Source organism: Varroa destructor, unplaced genomic scaffold (assembly GCF_002443255.2).
Source record: "Varroa destructor unplaced genomic scaffold, Vdes_3.0 BEIS01000002.1, whole genome shotgun sequence".
Lineage (NCBI taxonomy): Eukaryota > Metazoa > Arthropoda > Arachnida > Mesostigmata > Varroidae > Varroa > Varroa destructor.
Window position 1 is genome coordinate 44,994,503 of NW_019211455.1, and position 12,104 is coordinate 45,006,606.

At 42.5% G+C, this 12,104-nt stretch overlaps 1 protein-coding gene across 4 annotated transcripts in view; it reads right to left on the reverse strand.

Moving 5' to 3' along the window:
* Positions 1–336: 336 nt before the first annotated feature.
* Positions 337–12,104, reverse strand: part of PlexA (plexin A) — a 208,683-nt gene continuing 196,915 nt past the window's right edge. For all 4 annotated transcript variants that reach the window (XM_086979996.1, XM_086979995.1, XM_022795233.2 and 1 more), the window contains exons 6-10: positions 10,979–11,900; positions 9,411–10,783; positions 8,425–8,917; positions 6,809–7,843; positions 337–6,393 (exon numbers count right to left, since the gene is read on the reverse strand). In XM_086979996.1, the coding sequence (XP_086836122.1) occupies positions 6,292–6,393; positions 6,809–7,843; positions 8,425–8,917; positions 9,411–10,783; positions 10,979–11,900 (3,925 nt within the window). In that variant the 3' untranslated portion in view covers positions 337–6,291. The remainder of the gene's footprint in view (positions 6,394–6,808; positions 7,844–8,424; positions 8,918–9,410; positions 10,784–10,978; positions 11,901–12,104) is intronic.

Sequence of the window (12,104 nt, forward strand, 5' to 3'; positions counted from 1 at the left end):
ATAGATCTCCTTCGCCCGTCTCATCTGGCTTCGTTTGTGTATCCGTCTTTTTATACTGACCACGACTTTATAAATCGTTATAACTAGAGAACTGTTGCTGTCTCCTCTCTCTCTCTCTCTCTCTCGACGTATATTCATTCATTCATTCATTCACTTTTTATTCATGTTACCACATTATAAGCTTCATCAGAATCATTTTTGTTTTGTCTCCTCTTCTTTATTTTCATATATCATAGGTCACAGTTGTAGATGATTTCATTTTACCCCATTTTCCACAACGCGCACTTTTCTTGCTGCGAGAACGCAGCAAAACGCGCGCAAAAAAGGATTCAAATATTGTTCATCTATATTACGGATGCTGTATGCTTTTATTTTTTTTATTTGGATGCAATGTCCGTCTGTTAATTTTTTCGCTTCTCATCGTGTACGTTTTTTATTGTTCTTGGGAATACAGTTTATTATGCAGCATCATTATTTTATCATTTGTTTATCGTTATTTGTTTCTCTCTCTCTCTCGCTTTCTCTCCGTATATATATGTATATATATATATATATATATATATATATATATATATATATATATACGAAAAAGGGAAGGGAATTATTTAAAATTAAAAAATACTATGGTACAAAAGTTGTTGTCGGTATATAGTTTAGCATCATTATCCATCAATGTCGCGATATTGTTAATATATCTTATGCGTTTTTGGTGAGAAGTTCAGTTAAACAAGACGGCTGTTGTCCAGTAGTCAGCCACTGCTGATAATTCGTATCGTATTCATTTCTTCTGTATCATTTATTATTTATATATATATATATAAGTGTTGCTCTCAGAGTGGAGGTCATGGGAGCTTATCGGAACCACGGACAAGCCTAGCACACACACCCTTAGTGCGTCCACAGTGTCGTCCATACATATGTATATATCGTCGCCATCATTTGTTTTTCATCGTTAGTTTTTTTCACATCTCATATATTGGACATAGTATATAATAATCAATCTCATAATCAATCGTCATTGTAATGACGATAATCACCATCATCGTCTATTGATATCTTTGTCGGCATTTTGTTAGCAGTCGGCGTGGTTATTTACAACACGCTGACTCCAAATAGAGTCTCTGTGTTTGCGTGGGAGCGCTTTTTAGTAGATGTGTTAGGGGTTTGCTTGTGTCGATTGGTGTCAATTATTTATTGTGTGTCCATTTTTTACAAAGAAAATGCTGAGACCTGCTCGGCACCCGGACGTCCATCATCTGACAGGCCAATTTGGTAAACCGTTCTACTAGCATACATTTAATTTTATGACTAAAAAAAGTTTGTTTTATGACTAAACAACTAAAGAGTAAGGGAAAGAGTTTTCATTTTTTACGTAGATCTTTCGTCTTATCCCGATGATAACGTTTTTTGTGCCCCTTTATCACTTCGTGTTGCCCGAAAAAACCTCCGACATTTTTGTCTCTGCAATATTATATGAGTAAAGCTGAAAAACCTTTCTTCGCTAGTTGTTAAATCAACCTTCATTTGTAATTCCGCCATTTTCATCCATATCGGACAGACAAAATATACTTACATATACTACTGCATATCTCTATAGTCTGAATGTGTGTGGTTGTGACAATTGGCAAACGGCGCCGCTATATGTAGCAGCTTGTTTTGTTTGGTGATATCCTTCATTTCTTATCGTTAGGGAATTATATGATCCGATCTCGCTGCGATCGGTCAAAATAGCATGACTGGGCAAATATAATTATATATTATTCATATTATAGGGATATATATTCGTTAAAGTGCCTATAGCAAAGAGATTGGGAAGCGGGAGCCCTGGGACCTCATATTTTTTCAAAGGCTTATCGGGGGCTGAAAGGAGTTCGTAATACATGATAATTATCAAATTTATGTTTATATATAATGTTGCTATTTCTGATTTGATGTTATAGAGTATATATATATATAAAGTTTAGTTATACTAGTTCAGTAGGTTATAGCAGTAATACTTATCGTAGCAATAGTAGTAGGGCGTGTTGCTATCTGTGGTAATTCGGTTTGGCTAGAAAACGTAACCAGTGTCAACCTCACCGTCTTTCCCACAAAAGCTTTCTCCCTCCCTCATTTTAAACGTCACCCGTCACGCATGTTGATACAACTATTGACGATTTAGTAATGGAAAGTAGACAGTTACACCGTTTTCATGATATTTCGTCTCATCACGCTACATCGGTGTCCTATCGTAAGGTGACAATACGCTTTTACACAAGCCTTTACCTGCCACACCTGCGCGTGTGTGCTGTCCCATGAAGCCTTTAGCTGTTGCATAATATTCACATATGGCTTTAATATGTTTACAAATTATTGGCCTGTTTGCTTGGGTTGTTTGTCTGGAGAAGCAGAAGCAATGGGTCGAGGGGAGATATCAACCGGACAGAGATAGGCCGGTGGTCTGTACAAATAGTATCAATAATTATGGTGTATTGTTTCATCTGTTTAAGTTGCCCATCATAACTATCCTTTTCGCGAATAATAATTATAATCGTAATACCGTCGTTTTTGTCATCACCATTTGTAACCGTATATCCACTGCCTTCCTGTAGCGTCATGTTACCATCTACCATGTGCTGCACACCATTAAGAGCGCCGCAAGGCCCACTGTGTGCCACCCGAGATGATACGGGTCCTTTAACACACGCCTATATTCACGAAGTCGTAGGGTCAGATGATGCCGAGCACCAGGCTATAGCCCCATGCCACTGAAATTGCGTGTGAATATGATTATAATACCCATAGGCAAGCAGTTTCTTCGTGAGTGCACTGTATGTTTTCATAGACCATTTTTTTTTGTATAATATTTGTTTGCTCATTCCGTTCGATTATCTATTTCATATCGCAGTGTCACTCGTTCGGTATTGTTCTTCAGCTCTTGATATCATTACTTTAAGCACATTTTCGGTTCATATTTAGAAGTGTGTGCCTCTGCCTTTTTTTTTGCTATTTTATCTATCTGACGCGGATTTCGGCCTCATCAGAGTCCAAATGGACGTGGAAAGAAACCTAATAGTTTAACGCTTATGGTCTTCATAATCGTCAGGTAATGCACCGGGATTATCAATATTGTCCATCTCAATCAGTTCGTCAACGCGTTCATTTTTATTAAATCATCTTCACTTTTGTATATTATTGTCGTCAATGTAATAATAACTATTAGGGACTGCCAATAGGATATGGTTTCTACCGCAATCTTAGATTAACATATATTTGCATGTATCTAGGCGTCCCAAATACTTCGTTTGGCCTATTTGTGTCGGGTGATTAGTAATAGCAATAGACAGTCACCATCATTATGATCTTCTACATGTTCACCGTATCATTACACACACACACACACACACACACACACACACACACATATATATATATAACTTTATATGATGCGTTACTCCCGCTTGTCAGCTGTTTTTAGTTATCATCATCATAATCACCATTAAGATCTCCCACGAGTAACGAAAATAATAATTTATTATTTTCGTTACTCGTTCAAATCAGCTTCGTCATTATCGATATCGGCCTTGTTACTCAGTTATCCAGTTTATTTGTCCCCTTCTCAGAGTTCATCTCTTTCTTAATCGCTAAAACTGTACAGGTAGTTTCACACAACACTCGCTGTTTTTGACCGCCAACTGGGTTTCTCTTCATTCTACCGTAGAAGCCTCTCCCCATAAAAACATAGCCGTCCAAGATCCTTTATATCGTAATGGGAAGAGCGTAGCAACGAGTACATTAATGTATATGTATTATCGATTTTTCGGGAATGAATATGAATTTCGCACGGGATCCTCCGCCGTAGTCGTGAAATCGCTCTTCGTGTCACGAAATAGGAACGCTTTTAAAGAACGGTCTTTAGCAGAAAGAGTAAAGCGATCAAGAGCTAGAGCTTGAGATGTATGGAAACGCGGGCGCGAGGAAACGGGGTTTGGCATGGGAGAGTAGAGGAACGTCATAGGTATACTATATAGGAAAAAGAAACTACGTCAAAAATACCGATTCGAACGAATATGCAGCACAACAAAATATGGCGGCAGTAACAACGATTGCGCCGGGACGCCTGAAGAAGCCGCGGGACTTCGAGATATGTGGGTGTCTGTGTATTAATGCGATTATATATATATATAGTGCAACAAAACATTAACCAGCTGCTGTTTGATCAAAGAGTAGTAAACATCTACTCACGTGGAAAATTTACATTTACAGAAGTAAATACTATATACGTTTTTATTGTTCAATATGTGTTTTCCATAACAAGCAACTCATCAGTGCTATTACTATATGGTGGTACTAGATGTACTTTGTAATTGACGATTGTCGAACTCAACGCTAATTGTACGTTGGCCAAGCGTACGCTTCTTTTCAGGGCCAAAAAGTGAGCAATTGCTGGTAATGCAGTTACAAAAAGTTACTGTGGCGTACTTTGTATTGTTGTGTAGCTTTGTAAGTCCAGGCGGCAACTTTCGCCGTTTATCTCAGCGCACTATTAGGAACAAAGCGATAAAGGTTAACGCTTTCGAAATGTAAACATTATTATTATTATTAACTGAACACGTGGCAGTCAACCAAAGTGTGACGACTCAACCCAAATTGAAAATAAAAGTCTTTTTCTCTCTGAGAGAGAAAAAAAGAAAGAAAGAAAGAAAGAAAGAAAATTGTATGTGTAGATTCTTGTTATCTGTGTGTTTCTATATAGAATGCAAATAAAACTCTACGAGCTAATAAGAACTCTTCTTCTTCGCTCACTTAGCTAACCACATTCTAAACTACCTCACCATTGAATAATTATCTCCGGCTGTTGCAGCTAGAAATACTGTGCCGTTCAATTGACGCAAGCGTATATTCGTAATAAGTCAAAAACAATGGACTTTTCGCGTTGCTAGGATTCTGATCGTTGCATGGTTTCTTGCCCACAGCAGGTTTAGAAGAGCCAAATAGATCGTTGGTTTACTGTCCATTCTCTGAGTTCAATGGACAGTCACCGCCGCGACCGAACGAAAGAATCACCTCAAGAAATTTTAGTGTCATTGGCTGGTAGTTTATAGGTCAGCACAACCTGCCTCACCGTTGACTGAAATACCTAAACGATTGCTAGCTGGGTCTAGGATATAGGCACATGTCGCCGCCTGAAGATTCAGCATGCCACGTTCGGTGTTGTACAGCCGAGCTCAACAGCAAACAACACAACTCTACCACCAAAAAAGAATGTATCCCATAAATAACTGAATCGAAATAATTTATAACCGAAACATTCACACACTGAACGTCGTATAACTGTATATATATTTACAATGGGAATATGGGGTATGATGCTGTGATAGTGTACAGTTCCCTTCTATTTCTGTTTCCTCCAATACCTGCCTACTTTGCCATGCCTGCCCACTTTGCCGTAGTATGAAGGTTTGCTGTTTGCTGCTGCATATTCAGCAGGTATCCGGTTCGATTCCACGATAAGGATGTTTTATAATCCGTGTGACAAAAGAGATGTGTTTGTGGTTTCCTAGCTGATCTTAGCTTGGTCGAATTTCGTCTCTTCCAGTCATGCTCGATACCGAGTTGAGTGAAAATCCGTTGCGGTACTAATTTTTATTTAATGTCGGATTAAATCGTTGCGTCTTTTCTCTTTTAGGGTTTCTGTACTTTATAATATTGTTATCGTTACTCTATTTCGAACTATTGGAGAGGTTCCAGTTCATACGCCCGCCTCAATTCTCAGCTCGTGACTGTGGCTACGACGCTGTCGACTGTCTTCTTCTCTTTTTACCATGAGTTATTGCGGCTGCTGGCGCTTATTTCACGACGGTTGCTACCGATTCTTCAAAGGCAAAGCGTCTACCCATACCTTCGCCTGAAGCTTTCCAGTTTTCAATAAAGGGTCGCTTGCTGATATTATCATTACGCTGATATACACATACGATGATTGACATGGCTTGCGTTGAATACAGTGCTGAAGTATGATTGATTTGTAGCTGTTGCAATTGAGGTAGGGAAGAAAAAAAAGTAGAGATGGCTGTACTGACTTGTGGTCGTAGAGTGCGTACGAGTTGTCGTTATGTGTGTCGTCGTCTTCTTGTGTGAGAGAATATTGTCTGGGGGAAAGGGATATTGTCGGGGGTTGATAAATTGGTATTATTGTCATTTCGTCACATATGAACCTTCACATCATCATAACGTTTGTCATCGTAGAACGATATTGATGACGTGAACTGGATGAGATCGTCGTTACACGTCAGCGGACTGCCAATGGGATCGTCATGCCTCAGTGTCTCCGTGCATAATTTTGTTGACTTGTGCTAGCCGCCATGCTAGCCGATTCTTCTCGGCGAATTCATCTTCCGTCAGCGTTAACAGCAGCTAAAAGATACGAAACGAACGAATATTAATAAATCGATATCTTTGTCGTTCATTCACAATATGATACGTATAGAACTATATGAACGCTTAGGACAGCATGGGCGAATAGCAGATCCATGTTTCAGTAATGCTCAGCATACACGGATAAGATACGCATGTGATAAACAAATTTGCCTATAATTTGGCTGGTGTGGATGTATAACCATCGAGGTGGTACCGTTGAGGAAGTGTACAAGCTAGATTATACACGTTGAAAAAATAATCTTGGCTTACAACACATTAATTGATCTTTAATTCGAAACATAATATTAGATAAAATTCAAGATGCGACAACGATGAATGGGTAGATCTGTTATTGAGCTTTATAAAAACAAGAGTTGATTTTGGATAGTCGTAATTCATAGTGTATACGTACTTGCTCGGTGTATTTAGCAGCATATTTGTAGAGTTCATTAAGTGCGACATTTGTATTGAACTCATGTGCGTGTAAGCGGGACTCCTCACCGAGCATCGCATTCATATGCTCGTCTGAGATCTGCGGCATCGCCCGGATATTGGCGTAATATTGTTCGACCAAATCCTTGTACGCAGGAATGTCCTTGGCGTATAGCAGCTTGCTGGACGGTGAGTCCTTGCCAAGTCGGTGGTCCGATGTGGAGCAGGCGTCCATGAACGTCTGTGCGACGACGCTTAGGCACGAGTCAACGATGTTGGATTTGTTCGTGTCGAACACAAAGTTAGGATTCTTGATCAGGTTGACCCAGAACCGCAACGGTAGCGAGTTCGATTTCCAGGTGTGGACAACCTCGGGATCCTGGATGCCATGCTGGATCGCTTGGTCATCCAAAAAGTCAAACATATACTTGATCGCCAGCGGAAGGGCACTTCCTCGGTGGGCCGTCGAGAAGATCGTCTCGAACAAATCGTCGACGAACTTCTGCAGGGTTCCTTTGGTCGCCAACAGGCGAGTTAGATAGATCTCAGATACCATCTTGTTACCTCGTTCATCTTTATCAGCATCGGCGTGCCGCACGAGATGCCAGTACTTGAAACCGCTCTCGAGGTCTCCGAGACCGGAGAGACCGTGCGGGGGCGGTGAGGTAGCACGAGACATCGGAGGCGACCGCTGGAACCCAGCCGTAAAATTTAGTGTTTCATATTTGTGGTACAGCGTCTTTTCGGCCGGAGTCATCTTCTCAGAAGTGATACTCAGGTTGTAGGTAGACGACTGCTTGGGCACAAGTACTAAGCTGGCCCCATCCTGCACTTTGTAGTGCGAAAGCGTGTTAAGGCGGCGCCATTCGCCCTCTGACTTTGTGGTCGCGTCTTCATCTGAGAGAATTAGCCGCCCGGAGGTGCCTGTCCGCCACTCCAAGTCGAGGTCATCCTTGCACGGCCGTTGCGAGGCCGGGGTATTCTTGTAAATCGCATCAAGACCTTTTTCTTTCACCTATAAAAAAAGGCGGGCAAATTTAAAGAAGACGACACGAGTGTAGAACAGGTTGCAGATTGGCTTGGTTTCTGGAAGGAGGCTACAAATTGATGAGATGCGCGTAGCTACACGCACGCTTTCTTCCTACTTTCAATTTACGAGAAAAATAATAGCAAATCTTTAGAGTAACAACAGACTTCAGTGTACTATCCGCAAGGTCACAGCCTTCCGATAAAACGTATTGCAAGGTATAAAATGGCAACGAAATTCACGTAAACCAAACCATAATAATATATATGTTGAAAACACAGAAGTTTTGGTGGTATTATTTACCTACTTCTTTATGCGAAAGTCACCATTTGAGTAAGGATGCTGGAATTCTATAATTAGTTACAAACTTCCTGTTTATGAATAGGGTGTTTTTCTAAGTTTTATTGCCACATACATTTTTAAACGACGTCAGTTTCAAGGCCAACAGGCCTGTTAGTAAAAACATTTCGATTACAACGGCATCAACATACACGGAAGTGCTGAATTCTCTAACATATAATACGATATTGTTAAGAGAAGGTAAATTACACAAACTAAGACAGACTTACCTGCGAGATTGTGTCGCAGTCCAATACCCTAACGGGTATGTCCTGGCCCTCGGCGACGGCCGAGTCGATCATCCCGACCGACATATAATAAGACTGTGGTGCGATAGAGAAGTAAGCAGTGATTGATTTGTAATCAACGGACTGGCGAATGAGTTTCTCCTCACTGAGTGAGTAACGAGCCTCGCTAGTAACTGCATCGACCGGGCCTTTGTCCACCTGCTGCTTGATGGCTCGGAACAGTACAAACAACGGCTCGCCAGCGCACTCGCGCAAAAATTTATACAGGAGAAAGGTGAACCAGGCCGAAAGCATCTTCTCGGCCACTGACTCCGTCCTGCGAAGCAGTAGTTTCGGGTGCGATTTGCCGTCGATGCACTTCTCGATTAGGTCAGCGAGTAGTGTTTTCAGAATATCGGTGCAGTACTCCATTTTGCCTTGCAGTGTGACCATGATCAGAGATGCCACTTGCACGCGATCGCGCATTGAAAAGTACCTGTCAGATCAGGGCAAATCCAAAATAATCGACATAAAAAGAATGAGAAGACAATGATCATTTGGCTTGATTCATTGAATTGGTCTTAAAGTGGCGTTGATTAGAGATGGGAAGCTTCAATTGACGGGACATTATTATTTCACTATTTTTCTTAAATAATGTTACTTTTATTATATAGATCTAACGTTTGACAGCGACTTGTGACTGGTTTCTATAGTGTTGTTCTTCTAAGAGAAAGAAAATAAATCTTCGTTGACAAATGGAACAAATGGACAGGGCCGAAAAATGAAGCGCTCCATCTGCTACAGGTGGTAGCCTACAACTCTCTAAAAACCCAGGGCTTATTTGCAATCTACCCCACACCTTCTCTATTGCTTATACTTAGCTATAGGACTACGTCGCTGTAATTTCAAACTTCAATCCGGATCTAGGTGTCTGCCAAACAGGTGATACGTTCTGTGCAATCTGAAAACAAATTCGTCGTCTTACTAACCGGTTAGACTCGAGGGTTCGGATGAAAAGCAGCAGAAACGTCTTGTTCATGATTAGCTGTCCAAACATCCTTAGTCCTTTTTCCATGTACTGCTTCTTTACTGGATCGACCTGCATCTCCTTAAGCACTGGGTGGTCCTCGATGCTGGGGAAGAGGACCTTCATTGTGTAGGTACGATAGTCGAGAAACGGTATCCCTCCGGCTGTGATCTCCGATGTGAGGTCGGTCATCTCGGTCTGTAGTTCAGCGAAGGCCTCTTTGCATTCGGAAGCAACACGGAGCTCAAGCACGTCCATTTGCTCCTGCATGGTCTTAAGCACACGGGACGACTCTGTGCTCTTTCGGCGATAAGCAATTAGAATACCAATTACGATAATTATGAGCACCACACCTCCGCATATGACACCGATGACAATGGGACGTGAGAGTTGAGTGTCATGTCCGTGCGCCGCGTCATAGCTTAGCATTCCTATGGAGTACTTCAGTGTATCGCCCACTTCGACGATTACCTGGGGTATTCGGTTACGGTCAATCTGGCCAGATTCATCGAGTGCGGCCGGCTGTTCAGTTGGGGGTCGGCAAGTCAATTGGGTTCGGCTTAGCGAGGTGACGTTGCAATAACCAGCACCAATTCGAACCACGACGTCACTCTCCTGCGACGCGCGATCCAGATTCGCGCCGTTGATGGTGAGATAGTCGGATTTGTAATATTTGATGCCGCCCTCCTCGGCGAACGGATAGTAGGATGGGTCGGGGAACATCTGGAACTTTGGAAAGCCTTTGGTGGATGACAGGTGTCTTACTCCCTTGACATTATCCATCTTGAAGCCGTATTCCAGCTCAATGTACTCTTCGTCTTCGGAGAAGTTGAGCTGTTCCGGGGGCACCGTTGGTGTGCGGCACTTCATTTCGGTACTGCTTTCGGGTCCACACTTAGAATAATACTCGACACCGTCCAAGGCGACGTACATCATTGGTTCCTGAACCGAATTTAGTTGAGTACCTTTGACGATGACGGAAATGCCGCCACTTGGTATGCCACGGGGTGCAGCTCCTTTAATGTGACCGGCAACCGAAGCGCCCCCGCTCTCGACCTGGTGCACGTCGGGATCAGCAACGTACAGGAAGCCATAATCTTCGAAGTTTTTGAGACCACGGTCGAGTTTAAGGCGAACTTTGCCCTCTTCCTGTTTCAGAGATGATGATGTTATACACTCTACGACATTAGGTTTGCGCGAGATGATTTCGCAGGGCATCGCACCCACAAAAGCTTCGGCCCTACTGCCGGCGTCCATATGCAGGCCCCAGATGCGCAGTTTTGTTCCCCCACTCATGGGGCCCTTTGACGGATTGATCGAAGTGATACGAGGGTTCTGACACAAAAAATAACAAGAAACAATTTGTTTGCCAAAAAAATGACATGAGTTGTAATTGATGTTAATTTGGTACACAAGCGGTTTGTGAGGTCTATTTATATTAAAACAATTTAGTCAGCGATATCATCATATACAGCGTTTGGTTTAAAAAAAAAAAACGAAATTTACGACCTTACGAATGAGACCACTTACCACAAACGAATACGTGCTAACTGATCGTGCAATGTAGTCCCCGAGCACTTTGACAACGACATGACCACTGATGGCAGTACCAGGAGACGTCTTGTTGATGGTCGGCGCTCCCAGCTCGCAGACGATTCGGGTCGTTTTCACGTATTGATTCGGATGCGGTTTACAATTGATTTTCTCACGCTCCCCAAGATCCACATAGATACCATTATCCACGTCAGAGAAGACCCGACCGAGGTTGTATCCGTCAATGGTAATATTGGTTCCACCATCAAACGGGCCACTGCTTGGCGTCACCTTGGTGATCTGCGGGTCAGGGCAGGTTTGTGTTCGTTCCAGCCACTTGACGGTGTGCTTATGACATTGTTCCTGTACCTCACATGAGTTGGATTCTTGGCACCATCCGCAGCCGTATTTATCGTCCAGTTCGAGGCACATCCCGCAGTTGTCGCTCATCGACGAACAGCGGTAAACCAGCACGTGGATGTTGTCTGGGTTATCAAGCGGTTTCGAACCATCCCAAATAACGGCGAATGCAGTGGTGATATTCGGTGCCGTCGTGGCGTAGTTGAACTGCATCTGATCGCAGTAAATCGTGTCACCAAGCATCTGCGCGTTTACCTGCTTTACACGGCCCTCGATATTGAACTGGCAGACGAATTTTGTCTGTGCAATAAACGGTAAAATGTTATCGACTCGAACCTGGATTCGCTTGTTGATGCCCATTGGTACCAGTTGCTCCGGTCCCTTGTTAGTGGCGTTGATTCGGGGACAAAACCCGGGTCCAGATCGGATTGAAGATCCCACACTAGCAACGCCCGTGACCAATACGTCGTTTCGGCAATTCTCGCCGGTATCGTGGGTACAACGATGGCCACCCTCGCACCAGTCGCATGGGAACGGACTTGAGACGCACTCCGTACAGCTGCAAATAAAACCGCACAGGAAGAACAAACACAAAAATACAATAAATTGGTTACTGTTAAACCCTTTGCGTAGCTTTAACGTTGGGTAGAACAAATGAGAAAAAAAACATTTTTCCAACTTTCTGGTGTAACTTATTAGTTCACAAGGTGTTTATGTACTAAATTGAATAAACATAGAAATTTGAACTATATTTACCAATATG